The sequence below is a fragment of the Mus musculus genome, chromosome 11 (genome assembly GCF_000001635.26).
Source record: "Mus musculus strain C57BL/6J chromosome 11, GRCm38.p6 C57BL/6J".
In the NCBI taxonomy this organism is placed as follows: Eukaryota; Metazoa; Chordata; class Mammalia; order Rodentia; family Muridae; genus Mus; species Mus musculus.
In genome coordinates this window covers 30788393-30806129 of record NC_000077.6, presented here as the reverse complement: position 1 = coordinate 30806129, position 17737 = coordinate 30788393, and the positions used below count along the sequence as shown (strand labels likewise).

At 37.1% G+C, this 17737-nt stretch overlaps 1 protein-coding gene across 3 annotated transcripts in view; it reads right to left on the bottom strand.

The window, feature by feature from the left end:
* Psme4 (proteasome (prosome, macropain) activator subunit 4) overlaps positions 1 to 17737 on the bottom strand; it is a 109376-nt gene that overhangs the window by 75021 nt on the left and 16618 nt on the right. For all 3 annotated transcript variants that reach the window (NM_134013.3, XM_017314207.2, XM_011243649.3), the window contains exons 2-6: positions 14898 to 15038; positions 14092 to 14208; positions 3272 to 3316; positions 1691 to 1840; positions 1104 to 1167 (exon numbers count right to left, since the gene is read on the bottom strand). In NM_134013.3, coding sequence (NP_598774.2) covers positions 1104 to 1167; positions 1691 to 1840; positions 3272 to 3316; positions 14092 to 14208; positions 14898 to 15038 — 517 coding nt within the window. The remainder of the gene's footprint in view (positions 1 to 1103; positions 1168 to 1690; positions 1841 to 3271; positions 3317 to 14091; positions 14209 to 14897; positions 15039 to 17737) is intronic.

Here is a 17737-nt window from a genome sequence, read left to right as displayed (position 1 = left end):
ACGCTACTCTTGCCTCAGCCTCCCAAGTGTTGGGATTGCGAGTGCGTGCAATCACACCCAGCTTCTCATTTGTCCCTTTCAGCAATCCTTAGAACAATGGGTATAGTTCATGACTTTTAAAACTTCAAAATTAAGATCTGGTTCATGCCATCCATTTAAAATCAATTGTAACCAAAATACTCCTCAAAGGGGAAAAAAAAAATCAGAAAGCAGTATGCACAATGAAAGTTGAAAAAATATTTATATATCTCTATCAAATGTCCAATAGCACCTATAACGAATACAACTAAAACAAACAGCAATCATGTACTTTATAATGCATGCTTGTCTACTTGTTAGAAAATAGTAAGATGAAAGAAATTAACTGGACCTGGAGAGATGGCTACATGGCTAGGAGCCCACAATGTGCTTACAGAGGACCCAAACTCAACTATCACCCACATCTGGTGGTATCAAAAAGCCCTACTGCTGTTCTACCTGTGACAAGGGCTATGTTTATCATCAAAGCTTCAAGTCCAGTTCAGTCACCAGCCTAAGTCTTCCTCCAGTTCTTTTATGCTTCCTAATGTTTCTGAAACCATCATGATGCTCCTACAGATTGAGCCAGAACTGCTACACACATGTAGCCACCAGGAAGTTGTCCCTAGGTGGGGGTGTTTGAGAGATCACCATTTCCAGGGCTCAAGATAAGTACTTTGTGGTGCTGAAAATGCCAGGCTTTACCCAGAGCCTGGTGCCGAATCAAAAGGACATGGTCTTTGGTGGTCGGGCAGAGGGAGAAACAGGCACCTGACACCTGCACCCCACCCTCAATACACTAAGCACTGAGAAAACAAAACACTACACAGCGATAGCTCCAGTTCAAGGGGATGTGATACCTCCGGCATCCTCAGGCACCAGTACCCACCAACTGTCCACCAACAGACAGCCCCACAGGTGTGCGCACATGTGCATGCATACACACTTATAAAAACCTTTTTAAAAAAGGAATTCACTGTAATGTTACTATTAGAAATTCTAAAAACCAGGAGTTAGTTATCAAAGGATCTATATATTTATACCCAAATTTAAAATTAAAGAAGGGAAAAAAATAGAATACTTACCCCCTCCCACTGTGGGAGATTTTGCACTGAAACCCAAAGGCCAATTAATTCATCAAACCAAAGTCTGAAGAAGAAAAATGCTGTTATGAATAGCAAGTGATTACAGAAAGCGGTTCAAAGCCAGGTAGTTTTTGTACTTCTAAATCTATTAGTCTTACTGATAACTACACAACCTAGAAGAAATAATACTAAAAGTTCAAACTTATTGGAACAAAGGACTACTTTTTGTTTGAGTGTTCCCTTTCTTATTTGTGCTATTAAATGTAATCTCATTTACTGTTCTTAATTGTTACATATTGTCACTCTTAACAACTGTAACAACTTGCTCCCTTATATCCTTTGCCTTTCTCCTTTTCTGACATTTTCCGTTATGGTTGTTCTATTTCTTTTCTCTTCTGATATCTTAAAACTATCATTTCATTGGGCTTGTCATATAAGCATTACTTTCTTTATAATCATATGCTCAGCTCTTTTAGCTTTCACACTTGAACTATAATAAAAAGAATCAATGTGTGCCCATTTTTAGTTTCTTGCTAGTTATTGGTATTCTTGCTGTATCCTAGAGCATGTCAAATATGCACACTTACTTAAAACCTTTATGATGCAGTTCTGGAGGAAGGGAGGTAGGAAGAAATATTTCAAAATAACTGATGGCCTTTTGCATTGTTACATCAAAAGGACACATTAAAGGCCGCCATTCTTCTAACATTTCTGCTGTTGAATCTGCTGGAAAGTATCTAATTAAAAAAAAAGAAAAGGTTTATATGTATCTATTGAATTAAAAACCCTACAATAATTATATATGATTGACAAGAGTGAAAAAAAAAAAAAAAAAAAGACTAGAGAATTAGCACCACTTGCCCTGTATACATAGGACCTGGGTTTGTTCCCCAACAGCAAAAGAAAATGAACATCATGAGGGAAGGGAATATATTTCATAAGATATCACACTAGAAATGTCAAAGTTTCCATCATAAAAACATACTTTTACAAAGATACAATAAATAACCTCCCATACACACTTGGAAGAAAGTAAACGTTTTTTATCTAAGATAGCAGACATTCAGAAGATGCTCTGAAGCTGAGAAAACACTGTTACTTAAGTTGCCTACAAAGTTTAGTAACTGAAAAATTCTTAATAAAACTCAAGTCCATGTAGAGGATAAATAATCAGTAAACATAAGAAGCATCGGCCCAGGAATTCCCGGGACGAGTCCATGGGTCCCTCACAGGACCACAGGTACTTCTTGATACATGAGGTAAATGAGAAGACCTCTTCTAAGGCTCTGATATTCTACAATTCTGAAAAAAGGCCAAGAGCATCCTTGTGATTTAGAAAACTTACACAGACACACAGACACACACACACACACACTGAAGGTAAATTATTAAAAGAAGCCACATGTAAAAACTGCTAATCTGAAAAGGTTTAAAGCTGGGAGTTTGCATACCTATAATCCTAGCACTGTGAGGTGGAGGCAGGAGTTCAAAGCCAACATGACAACTTGAGACCCTGTTTCAACTTCTCAATCAATCAATATGACGTATAAAGTACTGTATCTGAGAATCCTGTATTTGTCCCAGAGGAATCAACTTATAGGCTTGACCTATATATCATATTATTAACCTATCATACTTTTAAAAACTTTTGTTAGCTTAAAAGCATACTTTATTAATTTATATGAAAAATAAAATTGCATTGCTAATAACACTTCTATTAAGTTTACCACACATTTTTTGTCAGGTACTAATGTAGCAAATTGCAAATTAAAACAGAAATACCACCAGTGAATTATGTTCTACCTTCAAGAACCTTATATATCTAATTCCCTTTCCCAGTATTTTTGAGTCAGTTCTTAGCAAAGTAATACCAACTAAAACCTCACCCTTTACCTTCTACACATGTACCCTGGTGCAGATAGGCCTTCCCCAACACACACATGCACAGTCACTCACACATACAAACATTACTAATGAATTAACTTTTTTAAAAATTAATTAATATTGAAGTAAAAATTCAGTTACGAACTGGGAACACTGTTGGGCTCAATGCCTAGCACTACAATATCAGGAACTACTTATACAATTAATTTCATCTTCAAAGAACACTAAAGATGGGGGAAGGCTACAGGTAAAACAAGAGGCTTTATAAATTGAGTGCTACTTACGGTCGGCAGCTTTTCACCAGTGTTTTGAGAACATTTTCTATAGAACTAGAGGAGAAAAAAGCCAGTTGATAAATTACATTGGTGTATTTAAAGAACACAGTTAATTCTATAACCTGTACCTCAAAGATAAACACACAGGTTCATATTATCTGTCTATATTTAATTCCTAAATCTTCTCTGCTACATACAGAATTACAAGAATTATCTACCTAGACTTCCTCATCTGCTTTTTTTCCTCTACCCTCATTTTGTTCTTTGTATCTGTGTATGATAAGTAAAACGAAATAAAACACTATACCAGAAAAAAAGATAAACCCCTTTCAATCTTTACAAAGTAGATAACAATACCATATTAAACACATACAAAGTAAGCCCAATGGCTGAAAACTCTAAAGAATAATTTTTATTATAGTGCTTTTGCATCAAAATATGAACTGTGATATAATGAAATATGGTATGATAAACACAAATAGAAACACAAAAATGTTCAAAATTCAAGTGAAGGACAGGGGTGTTAAGGTTTCAGAAATTTTATCATTAAACCTTTTAAAATTCTTCAAATCCAGAGGTCTGTACAATTTCTCTGAAAGCTTAAGAACTAAACTATAAGAAAATTCCAAGGAACAAACTCAGACAAGCACCTAATATATTAACATCAACCTAGAAAGAAACTGCAGCCTCATTACTAACTACTTTAGTCATCATCTTTCACTTTCACACTTGGGGTGAGGGTCAGCAAGTAACTCGGGGTGATTTTCACACACAAAAATACCAAACAATTAAGAAACATAGTATATTGAGCATAAACTTTTCTCTACATTTGAAGCTTCCTGAATCCCATGGCTGTACTTATTAGTCAAGATACCTAATGTGCTTCTAATAGAGCTATTCAAATCTGCAGGGACAGTTCAATTATTTCTGTGTGCTTACAATACCCAATAAACACTTTTTATCACGGGAACAAATAGCACAGCGCTTGGATCTTCTTTCAGTTTGAATTCAAGAGCCAATTAGTATCAAATTATAGAATCAACATGTAGAAAGCCATCCGGTTAATTTAAGTTCAGACTTTAAAGATAAATTCTGAAACATGAACTGTCTTTCTAAGAAAAGAAAAGAGCCCTTGACTTCCTAATGTCTGTGCTCACATTAACTTTCTATTTTACTGATTTGGTAGCAACTGACTTCAGATTTAGATGTTGCAGAAATCCTGCTCTTTCTCCTAAGTAACTTCACTACACAAAGAAAGAAACCTTTCTAACATTAGAAACTGTTCCAAAAAGTAAGTCATTAAAGACTGCATAGCTAAGTGTTTCGTTCATTCTAAATGTAAGCACAGGAAGTTAATGATAACACTCCTGTAACTTGTTACCAACTCAAGGGTTTTAGAGTGTGATTTCATTCATATAAAAATCAATTCCAACCGATCTTCCACATAAGGCCTGTACCATGGAATTTATGCTCTTTATTCAGAAAAGGGTACAATCTCTCTAACCTGTGATATCTGTATAGTGACCTTTTGTGATTCTTGTAATCTCTCAAGATGAAGGGAACAATGTTTCTGTTTAAAAATAAAATAAAAGGTTAAGGCTAGATGCTAATAATTTTTAGAGGGAGTGAGTAATCACTACTTAAGTTCCAATTGTTGGGAATTTATAATACTAAACTGGTAACTCAAACTGTTCATGGTTTTAAAGTGATCTACAGAGTGATTAAGCTTTAGATGGAGTTTCTCACACCCCATTTTCTCTTAAAAATGGTAGTTCATTTACAAAAGGCAGCCATGGGTACACAATGCTTCAGGTTGAACCTAAGAGTCAGACAAATCTGAATTTGAAAATCAAGTCATTGTTCCTAAGAATATAGTATTACAGCTTAGTACTTTTTATCATGGCAAATACCTACCCTCTCATAAAGCTATTTTAAAATTAACTGAGATAATATATTGAAAGCTGTTGGGTAGCTCGGAATTATTTATTAGGCATCACAGCAAATATTAACAACTATTAATTCATGCTTTGCAAAAAGCATTGTACGTGCAACTTCACAGAAACAAAAACTTGTGCACCTTTTACTGCTACAGCAATTTTCCTGCCTATCAATCATGAATTTATGATTCAGGATATAATACCCAGATGAGAAATTTCTTTTCATCACCTTACTATTCTGTACAAAAGTGAATTCTTAAGCTCTTGTTCCAGTTTGAGCCTCATGTAAATTTTTCTCTACACTTCAATTTCCTCATGATGGCACTAATGCTCTCTGATTGTTCCAAGGCAGGACAAGAGAGTCAACCATTTCTGTTCCCAGTTACTAAAAAGTGAATTTCAAAGTCATGGAGGCTGTAACCTGACTCTCCTAGTTCTTTATAACTATCAAGATAAGATTAGCTTTTCTTTTATTTTAAAAAAATTTTAAAGAATCATTTATTTATTTTATGTGTATGAATGTTTTGTCTGCATGTATATGTGCATCACTACATGCCTGGTGACTATGGAAGTCAAAAGCTGGAGCTACATACAGATGGTTGTGAGTCACCATTGTAGGTACTAGGAATCAAATCCATGTCCTGTGGAAAAAGAGGCAGTGCTCTTAAACACTGAGTCATGCCCAAGATTCACTTGTAAACCCCCCCCAACACATGACACATTCAAAATAAAAATAATCCCAGAAATATTCATAGATTCAACTGAACTAAAATTTCTGTCAGACTAACTCTATTTGCTTTTTTTAACATATGAATTGGAAAACAACAATAATGGTGCATTCCTTCTTTCCCTGCCTTAAACTCCTAATTAAATAGTATTCTTTTTTCCCCTAACAATGTATTAAGTCAGTTTTACCTTCTTTCTAAATCTAAACAAACTCATCTTTAGCCAATCAAACATTTTTCATTACCCATCTTTCAAATCTCACACCACTCTGTTAAATGTCACTTTTACAGCCATTAAGATTACTTCATCAGTTACACAGAAGAGACACCATCATCACCATGGAGGCAATGGTAGCACTAACTTTTCATTAAAATTAAAGCATTTTTCTAAAATAAATGTTACTGTAATCACCCTTCCTCTCATGTAAATTTAGCATGATTACTTGAACAATCTGAACTATTCTATGTATGTCCCAGGCAGGGGACGGGATACCCAAGGAGGCCTGAAGAGGGCAGCAGATGCCCTAGAGCTGGAGTTACAGGTGCTAAAAGCCTAACTTGGATCTTCTGAAGAAACATATTCTTTTAATTGCTGAGCCCTTTCTCCTCATAATGTTCCTCAAATGCTGTTTTAGAAATCAATGCAATTCAGTGTTTACTGATGAAATAACTGGTGAAAATGACTTACTGACAGTTCATTGGGGGAATGACTTTCTTCATTTTATTAACTATTAAATTTTGGGTCCAGATCATTAATGAGTAATAAGAAACCCCAGAGTAGAATATGTTATTTCCATGTTGTAAACAGGTAAAGGTAAGAATAAAAGACTTATGTGATCATAAATTGCCCTTTGTAAACCAAGTGTATTGACACATGCAATTCCAGCCCTAGGGAAGCAGTAGCAGAGGAACTGTGAGTTTGAGGCCACTGAGCTATATATAGCAAGACCTGTAGTGGAAGGGGTTGATTCCCTAATTGGTTCTTGATTGTGTCAATAAAGGAGGGAAAAGTCACTTGCTGAATGAAGGGAAAAAAAGGTGGGATTTCCAGGTCCTAGGAGGAAGAGAAGGGACACAGAGAAAAAGGATTCAGACCAGGCTTTGGAGCAAGGGGGAAGCTACAGACATGTAGGTCTTGGGGCCCCTAGAGTTTGCAGTCTCCGCCTACACAATGAGTAGGGGCCAAGGAAGATGGAGGGAGCTAGTTTTAAAAAACGGCCAGCTGGCCCTTGCTGGAGCTGAGTGAGACCAGTGGTGACTGATCACAGAGCCTAGCCTGGAGAGTGGCAGGCAGAGCTCCTGGAAAGGCAGAAGTTTGATTTTTAAAAAATTGCACCCAAAAAGACCTGTCTCAAAAAACAAAAACAACAAAAGCAAATGACCCTTTGTTGAATCAATAGAGGAAGCCAGGCTAGGGTAGATATCAGTGGTACAACACTTACTTAGCAAGTCAAATCCCTGGGCTCAATTGCTAACAACCACAAATGGTAATGGGATAGAGATACACAGGTAATCAAAAACTAAGTACCAAGCCAGGTGTGGTGGCAGGACTGTTGGGAGCTGGAGGCCAGCCTAGGCTACACAACAAGACCCTAGTCCTTCCCCCTCAAAAAAAAAAAAAAAAAAAAAGTAAAAAAAAAAAAGTAAAGAAAGGAAAACAATTTTTTCCTACACGCATATACACTATGAAAAATAGTATGCATGGTAGCCTTAAAATATATAGAGGAAAAACACTTAAAAAGGAAAAATACTTAAAATGTCCTTTTACAAGAACATTAAGTTGTGACAAGACATGAATAGGAAACAGGAGTCAAAAATACAATTTTGTATTTTGTACTAAATTAAAAACTCTACTAGGTCAGGTGAGGTGGTGCATTCCTTTGTCCCAGTACCCAGGAGGCAGAGGCAGACATTTCTCTGAGTTCAAAGCCAGCCTGGTCTGCATAGTGAGTTCTAGTACAGACAGGACAACATGGAGGCCTTGTTTTAAAACAAACAAAAAACCTAAAAACTTCTTTCAATTACCAACAGTCTCAGTACTTGAAGTCTGAGATGGAAGGGAAGAGAAGGAAGAGAGGGTAAATGTTTTGATTATCTTTGCTCTAAACAGAACCAAGTTTTAAGGTAGAATGAAATACATGGCACTCTGGGGCTGGTGAGATGGCTCAGTGGGTAAGAGCATCCGACTGCTCTTCTGAAGGTCCAGAGTTCAAATCCCAGCAACCACATGGTGGCTCACAACCATCTGTAACGAGATCTGACTCCCTCTTCTGGAGTGTCTGAAGACAGCTACAGTATACTTACATATAATAAATAAATCTTTAAGAAAAAAAAAAAAAGAAATACATGGCACTCTAAGCAGTGGTTTCCATAAGAACAGAATACACCAGGCACACAGAATTGAAGAGCTGAAAGACAAACACTTAACAAATGAAGCACTTCTGATTTTAAAAAACCATCTAAAAATAGTACAAGAACAGGCTGTCAAATGACAAAGCTGTTTCAAATATGTCAAAATGCATCTAAGAAAGAACTAATATATCAAAGAACTAAAATATCAAATCTAAGAGAGCAAGTCATAAAATGGCTCCTTATAAGTGAAAGGATGTTAAGAAATAAAATGTTGGTAAGACCCAACAACCTTATTCTTGACTATAAAAGCTTGCAACATCACCATGCCAAAACAATGTTAAGCAGAAAAGCAGTAACTATCCAAACAGTCCCCTTGCAGAAATTCAGCAGAACAATGAAGTGCTGGGAAGAACAGGGCGGTCCCAGGACTACTGCAAGCACTGCTGTGTGACTCACTGGCTTCTCTACCATTTCTGCTCAAGAGCCAATAGCAGTAGTCTTCAATTCAAGGGAAGCAGAAGCGAGTTAGGCCAAGAAATATTTAAGTATTTCAAAACTGAATTTATAAATTTAATATTATTCCTTTGTTTAGGACACAGATGTCTCCCCAGTGCTGAGATAAAAGCTGTGTAATGTACACCCAGCTTTTCAAAACTGAATTTCTTGAAGAGAAACAAAGTAACAATCAATTTACTTAACAATGTAGTCCCTGAAAAGACAGGTACACAATACTATGTATCAATCACTGTAGGTTAGTGGATCCATATAGTTAGACTTTCTGAGAGCACCAATTTTAGTCTGAAGCATATATGAAGAAAAAAAACCTAGTACAGATAGGAATATGTAAAACAAAACAAAACACCTTATAAATATCCACAAAATACTTCATATACTTTATCTCAGAGTACTGGGAACACGGAAGGGTGTATTAAGTGAAAAGACCTAACACGGGGAAAAAGCTCATGTCCTAGAAAGATCTGTTCTTACAGAATCAAAAAATAGGGAAAAAGGCATGATTAATCAAAGCAGAAGACCATTGGGGTGGTGGCATATGCCTTCAATTCTGGGGAAGCAGAGACAGGTGAAATACTGTGAGTCTTTGAGACACACAGGGAAAACAGGATGGGCTGGAAGGTAGGTATAGCTGGGTATATCTGTGTGTAAGTGTTGGCAGGGCAGACTATTTGAACCTAGTGTTTCACACATGCTAAGCATGTGCTCCACCAGAACAAGCCCCAATCTCACAGGGTATTTTTAATGATGTTTTAAAAAGATTTATTTTTATTAGTTTTAAATTATGTGCATGTGTGGGTGTAGGGATGGGCACATGCAGGGATGGGCAGGTGCCTATGGAGGGCACACACATCCAATATCCCTGGAGATGGAGTGACAGTAGGTCACTGTGAGTGGTCCAAAAGGATGCTGGGAACTGGGGAACCAAATTTAGGTTCTCTGCAAAGAGCAAAATGCTGAGCCATTTCTCTAGTAACCATAGGGCACTTTCAAAGAATAATGATTGAGGAGAACCTAAACAACCTTAGTGGCCAAAAGCTAGGTACATAAAATATCTTATAATTTGTGAACTATCCCAAAATAACAACAACAACAACAACAAAGTATGAAGCTAGGTATGGTGACACACTTCTATAATCCCAGCACTAAGAAATATGTTTAAAGCAACTGGTTTCTTTTTTACTCTTGAATATCTAGTGGAACATCTGAAAGTCTTAAAAATGTGTTGTTGTTTTTAAAGACAGGTTTTTGCTTTGTATCCCTGGATAGCTTTCTACATACTATATAACCCAAGCTGACCTCAAACTCATGGCAAACCTCTTGCTTCAGCCTCTTGATGCTAGAGTTAGATGCATGAACGATCTCACTCAGATTATTACAACCAAATCATTAAACTGGCAGTTGGTAGAGATACAGAATCATGCCAGGCTGAGGATGAAGTTTAGTTGGTACAAGCACCTGACCAGCAGGCACAAGGCCCTAGGTTCAGTCTCCAGCAATTCTCACACACCCTGGTACACAAGCTTCATGTTGCTGTCATTCTTCTACAACATGGCTTGAAACACAGCAACACAGAACAGCACTAGAGAAATGGGGGCAAAAGATCTAGAGTTCAAGGCTAGTCTTGGTTCTGGAGTGCATCTGAAACCTTATCTCGAAAACACATTAGACAAGGATGATGTTTTTTCTTTCTTTTCTTTCTTTTCTTTTTCCTTTCTTTTCTTTTTTGCTATTGTTGAGACAGGGTCTCTAGGTAACCTTGGCTTCCTAGAACTCATGTAAACCAGACTGGCCTTGATCTAACAGAGATCTGCCTACCACACCGAGCTATGTATTATTCTTTGAGCACCGAATTCCAGATCTCATTTTTACTGATACTCTTCCCAGAAGTCTACTGTACACATTCCCTGTGGCTTTACATTATTTCCTCTCACTAGTCATTCTTTTGCCTCTATGTAATACATCTGTTATATTCTTTCTCCTAAGCCCTAATATGTATTTCAATATGTGTTTCCTTTTCTTATGACTTCATTTCTTTATTTGTATTTGTTTTGTTTTTTGAGATAGATTCTCAATATATAGTTCAACTTTCCTGAAACTATGTTGACCAGGCTAGCCTCTAACTCACAGAGATCCACCTGCCTCAGCCTCCTGAGTGCTGGGATTAAGAGTGTGCATCATCATGCTTGGTTTTATATATTTTATTTTATGAGTGTTTGGTCTACAGTATATGTGTGCATAGTGCCCAAAGAGGCCAGAAGAGGGTCATATTCCCCAAAGGCAGTTGTAAAACATTGTGAACTGCCATGTGGAATCAAATTCAAGTCTTCTGTAGGAGCAGTCAGTGATCTTAACTACCTTGCCATCTTTCCTGTCCTTATATTTGTTTGCATAAAATGTTTGATCTTTTCTTTTTACAATCCAAACAAATTTATGTTAAATAGGTCTGGTTTTGTTTTGTTTTGTTGGGTTTTTGTTCGGATTTCTCTGTGTAGTCTTGGCTATCCTGATCTAACTTTGTAGATTTACAGAGACCCACCTGCCTCTGCCTCCAGAATACTGGGATTAAAGGTGTGTAGCACCATGCCTAGCTTAAGGTAATTTTGTTTTAATGACATCTGCGTGTTTGAAACTGTTTTATAATAATTCTCTTTTAAAGTTAAAGTGGTACTTATATATTAATGATTTTAAGGTTATTATTCTTGTGGATGTGTGCATGATGTGGGAGTAGGATATGCACCATGAGTGCATGAAGAGGTCACAGACACTCTGTGGAGTCAGTTCAATTGTTCCAGACATTAGACCTTCGGAACAAGCACCTTTCCCTGCTGACCCAAGTGGCCTCCCCAAAAGTACTGTTTGTATGTATTTATTTTTGTCACTGAGTATAGAGAATGAATATGGATGGTATTTAGTACTAGAAATTGAGCCGGGGGCCTTGCAAATGCTAAGCACACTTTCAATAAGAAATTATACTCTTATCCTTTTTTGGTTTGGTTTGCTTGCTCTCTTAAACTTTTCTGTAACCTTCCCTTAGTTGTCTAGGTACTGTATTAGTCACAGTATACTTGTTTTTTCTGTGTCAATTTTGTTTTGTTTTACAGGATTTTGTTTTATGTGCACTGGTGTTTTACCTGCATATATGTCTGTGTGAGGGTGTCGAATTCCCTGGAGCTGGAGCTATAGTCATTTGTCAGCTGCCATGTGGGTGCTGGGAATTGAACTCAGGTCCTCTGGAAGAGCAGACAGTGCTCTTAACCACTGAGCCATCTTCCCAGCCCTTATCAAGAATTTTTAAGAAGTCTATTTGTACACAGTACCGTTCAGTTTCATATGAATTTCAGTTTGCCCATGGTTGGAAGTTTCCTAATTGTAAGATAAGAAACCTCAAGGACAACATGATTCATGACTACATATACCACTTGCCCAAAATCCAACTAAGGGCTAAGTTCACAACTGCCTGTAATCATTTTTCACTGCTCCATTTATACACTTTCATTCTTCACCACTAAATCTATAATCTAAAAACCTTTAAAAAATCTGCCATTTGCAGTCACATGCAAGAAGTTCAGACTGTTGACCTAGGCCTTAGATTTGAGGCAATATCAACATGTCTAAGAAAGTGAAAGAAATCACACCAGTGTTTAAAATTTTGACTTATGAAAGAGAAAAGTTAATACAGACACATAAACAATGTTCTTCAGGAAATCAGTAAATAAGTGATCTCACTTGGGGTTGTAACTGAAAACAGTTAATAAAACCTAAAGAACAAGTGGCGTATTTATGCCAACAATCCCAGTACTTAGATGCAGAGGCAACTGGATTATAAGGCCAAGGCTAGTCTGGGCTACCAAGAATCTGAAGCTTAGCTACCTAACAAGAGCTTGCTTTTAAGAATTAACTTTTAAGCCAGATGGTGGTGCCGCACACCTCTGATCACAGCACCTGACAGGCAGAGGCAGGCAGATCTCTGTGAGTAGAATATAGCCCAGTCTACAGAAGTAGTTCCAGGATAGCCAAGGCTACATGAAGAAACCCTGTCTTAAAAAAAAAAAACCAAAAAACAAATAATTTTTAATTTCTAAAAAGTAAACTTTAATTACATATCTTAAGCCAAATTTGCAAAGAGCATGGATACTAAAACATTGGAGGAAAAGTAATCACAGTAGACAAAACCATGTACGTGAAGATGATACTTAGTCTGCGATGACTGCCTAGCAGCACAGAGTGACAAATGATCATGTTATACTTTGCACATTTAAAATAAATACAACAAAAATTTTCAACATTAGGTCTTCAATAATCATGATGTACATGCAAGGAACCAATAATCAGCAAGACAGCCATAGTTCTAAATGTTACAAGGAAATGACAAAAACCAAGGACTGGCATTTGAACAGCTTCTATCCTAAGTGTAGTTAATTAGTAACACCGAGACTTTGTCCGGGCATGTGAAGACGCAGCACTTGGAGGACGAGCAGAGGACCACTCATGCATGTTTGTTCTGTATGGGGTGGACGGACCCACCATTCCTCTACTTGTGTAGAGTGCCCTGGGAAAGACGGAAGGCCCTTACTTAAAACATTTACATTACTTAATGAAGTAAAGTACATAAAATGCCAGTTTGGCGTGTGGGGATTGTTTTGTGGAATGATGGCTCAGTGATTAAGAGCATTTGCATCTCTTACAGATGACCCACGTTCAATTCCTAGAACCCACACGGCGGCTTACAACCACCTGCAGCTGCTCCAATTCCAAGACTCAATGCATTCTGCTGTCCTCCAAAGTAGGCTAAACACATGTAGTGCACATGAACTCACACAATCACACACAAATGAAAAAAAGTAACTTTTTAAGAAGAAAAAAAGAATGGCAGATATCCACTGCATCTAATAACAAAAGAATGACTGAAGTATGGTAAGGATGACTGTTGAGATGTCTCAGTGAAAAAGCTTTGAAAAAAAATACAGAATCAAATAGCTTCAAAAGGGTAAAAGTCAAAGTCAAGTTACATAGAAATGAGCACAGTAAAATATGAATTTGCACTGGGCACAGTAGTATCACTAGGGAGGCAAAGGTAGGAGAATCTTGGTGAGTTTAAGGACAACCTGGTCTACATACATGGTGGGTTCCAGAACAGCCAGAGTTATGGCAAGAGAGCTTGTCTCAGACAATAAATAAATAAATAATAAACAAACAAAACAAGGGCAAAGCATTTGCTTACTTAACCCATTATTTCCCCATTGTATTCACTCTCCTAAAGCACAGGGGCCAGGCCTCAAAGAAGCACTTTAATACTTACTTAGGAAATGAATTTAATCTCAGGTGCTCTGTCTTGGAATATAATATTCTTTCTACCAAGTCATAAAGTGGTCTCCAAGGTAACTCTAAATCATCTCTTGAAAGAAGTTCCTTTTTTCTAATTAAAAAAAGAAAAGAAATATATGCAAACATTTATACAGATGCATGGTTACCGAGTATATACACAAAGAGGACAGGTAATCACAGTGTGGGTGTTTTGCCTGTCACTGGTAGAATGAGCACTAAGGAAAAACTTGTGCTTCTCAACACCAAGCACAATTAATTTAAAAAAGCATTTAAACTTGTGCCACCATTACTGGAGAGGAATTTCATACTTTTACATTTTTTGAGGATTTATTTCTGTGTGTGAGAGTTTTGCCTGTGTGTGTGTGTATGTACACACTATGCACACCTGGTACTCTCAACAATCAAAGAAGGCAAGGGATAGCCTAGACATGGAATTATGGATAACTGTGATCTGGCATGTGGATTCTGGGTCCTTTGCTAGAGCACTAAATGTTATCTCTCTGGCGCTCAAGTTTCCTGTTTTGGTACACCATATGTGTAGTTTCTACCCTTTGCTGGGTACAAGAATAGTTTATACCCCATGGAGCAAACAATAAGCATATATAAAAACCTAACCACCTATAATTGAACATGTACAACTAAAAGCTTCACAGAGAAAATAAATTTTTAAATCAAAACATACAGTTAAACTATGGGAAACTATTCTCAAAACTGATTCTCATTCACTAACACTTAAAAAAAAAACAAAATCTCTCCAGGAATAACAGAAAATAGACTTACTTTAACAAGTTGATCAAGAGACGGGCAAATCCCTGCATCATGCTGATTTCTAGTTTTGGAATTGATACCAGCTCATACAGTAACTTAATAAAAAGAACATGATCTTCTTTGCTAAATTTTCTCCCATAAAGTCGGATATAACTGCAAAAGGAAAACAAAGCTGTTAAAAATTAATCTATTCAATCGTGTTCCTTACTATGTTGTCCATACTAACTAAGCTGATGTTCCATGGTATAATAAATGGGAAAACACACACACACACACACACACACACACACACACGATAAAATCCATCCATTGTGCTCAGCCTATTTTAAAAAAATCAAATAAATAAGTGTAAAAATTTATAAAGAAAATCCTGTAATGTGCTATATATAACATGGACAACCTGCCAGACATGGTAGTGCATATCTACAATACCAGCACTCGGGAAGTGATAAAAGAGGATCAGGAGTTCAAGGCCAGTTTGGATTACATGAGACCCTTCAAAAAAGAACTCCTCAGTGTGAAATGTCAAGAAAGTAAATTTATAATGTACAGATTTAAAAGAAAAAAGGAAAAAAAAAGCCTATCATGAATGTGATGGACCTTAACTTCTAAATACTACTAAGAATTTTATATTTATACAAAATAATTATTCTGTACTTTAATCAACATATTATCAAGCATTTAATAATAAAGCCAAATTAGAACACTGTTGTCTTATCAGATCACATCCCCAGCATTGGAAGTAAATTTAAGGCCTGACACATTCTACCACTAAGCTGTATCTCCAATACCCCTACCATTTGTGGTACCCCCATAATCCCAGCAGTAAAAGGATAGGTAATATTAAAAGTTCATACCCAGTCTGATTTACACAGTGGGTTTCAGACCAGTCAAGGCTGCATAGTGATACCCACTCTCCAAAGAACTAAATAAAAATAAACTGACAGTTTATCTCAAAAGTATATTCAATTTTTAACTTAGAAAAAGCTTTGGCAATAAGCAAGCTTAAGACTAATAATGAGTGTTCACATCTCTTGCTCCCTCCTTTAGGCAGGGTCCCACTATATAGCCCTAGCTGGCCTGGAACTCACCATGTAGATCAGACTGGCTTCAAACTCACAAGAGATTCACTAAATGAGTCAGTTATGTTCTAAGTTGTTTGGGGTTTTTTTTTTAATTTATTTATTTTATGTATATGAGTACACTGTCACTGTTTTCAGACACACCAGAAGAGGGCAATGCATCCCATTACAGATGGTTGTGAGCCACCATGTGGTTGCTGGGAATTGAACTCAGGACCTCTGGAAAAGCAGTCAGTGCTCTTAACTGCTGATCTTTCCAGCCCCATGTTCTAAGTTCTAATAACTGTGCATAAGAGATCCACAAAACAATAATGTCTCTCACCTAAAAGCCCCTTGATTAAGAACAGATACTCCCTGAGATGCTGGTAGCTGCTGTTCATGTAAGATAAATGAGGAAACAGACTGACTGCCTCCATCTTAGGCTTCGAATCCATCCAAAGATGATCAAGGTTCATCCTATTTCTGATTAAGCCTCTGTTTCTCAAGGATTGGGCTATGCCCCAGCTGCAACCTCAACTACAAATGGTTCTGGTATTGCCTATTCCAGAAATGGCAATCATCATTGTTTTAAAAAATTGTTTATAACCATTTTGCAACCTTAGCCTTGTTTCTAAGGAGTTGTTATGGCTACCTTATTATGATACCTTACAACTATGTCTTGTTTCAAGTGCTTGATATGCTTAGGTTCTGTTCCTATAGCCCTGCCTATCCCTCCATACATCACTCAGCAATTCCCCCAGTTGGAAACCCACTTGCATCCAATGTTTACCTCTCAAACCCCACCTTGGGGTTGGAGGGCAGCCCATGTACACAAATAAAAAACCTTGTTCTAAATTAATTGATTGCTTTAATTAATATGGCGGTAATGATTCAGTGGTCTTTCTCCTCCTAGCTTTGGGATTAACATAACAAGCCACATTTCCATTTCCCTTAAACAAGTTTGGTTGACCCAAATGCATACCTAGACAAGCAGGAAGTACATCAAGATACGTGCTTATCCCAACTGGATGAAGGCAGAAGACACAAAGCTTTGTTTGCCTTTATACGCAAGCACCTGGTCAACATGGCTCATGGAACTCAGCTCTCTTTTTAGAAACTCCAGCCCTGCCTCACAGTGGCATGCCTCCATTTTCTCCATGACTTTTTTATATTTTTAAAACCAATATCACCTGGGAGACTCTTATATTACAAACTTTGGCTGCCAGCACAAGGTATATTCTTATATATGAACACATGAAGGTACCATTTTAATACGTTATTAAACAAGCACCAGTTTTAAGTCCTCTTTCATAAACCTTTTCAGGACAGGAATTATCATAAAAATCCATCCTAGTCCAAAATATCCTGGAGACGTGTTGTTGCCTCCTTCATTGGTTTATACCAGGTTGCATGCAGTGAGAATTTTGGAATTTTGGTTTCTTTAAAAACACAACAATATTCTAAGAATATGTTTTCATTTGGGGGCTGCAATAAACTGACCATAGCAGCTGACTATGTCTTATGCACTAGAGGACGTGGTTTTGCCAGCTGCAGATAGTTTCTGTGATTATGTAATATTTGGAATTCTGGGAATTTTTCAGAGGCAATATAAATGCTAGGACCCAGAAAGGTGGGGTTGGTGGTAGTTGTTGTTTGTTAGTTGTCAGGCTCAAAGAAGAAACAAGAAGAAAAAACTAGATTCAAGGACCTCTTTCTTTCTCTCTGCCTTCTATCCTTTCTCTCCTATCTAGTGATAGATGTTAAACTAGGAGGATAGTCTTTTTAAGCTTT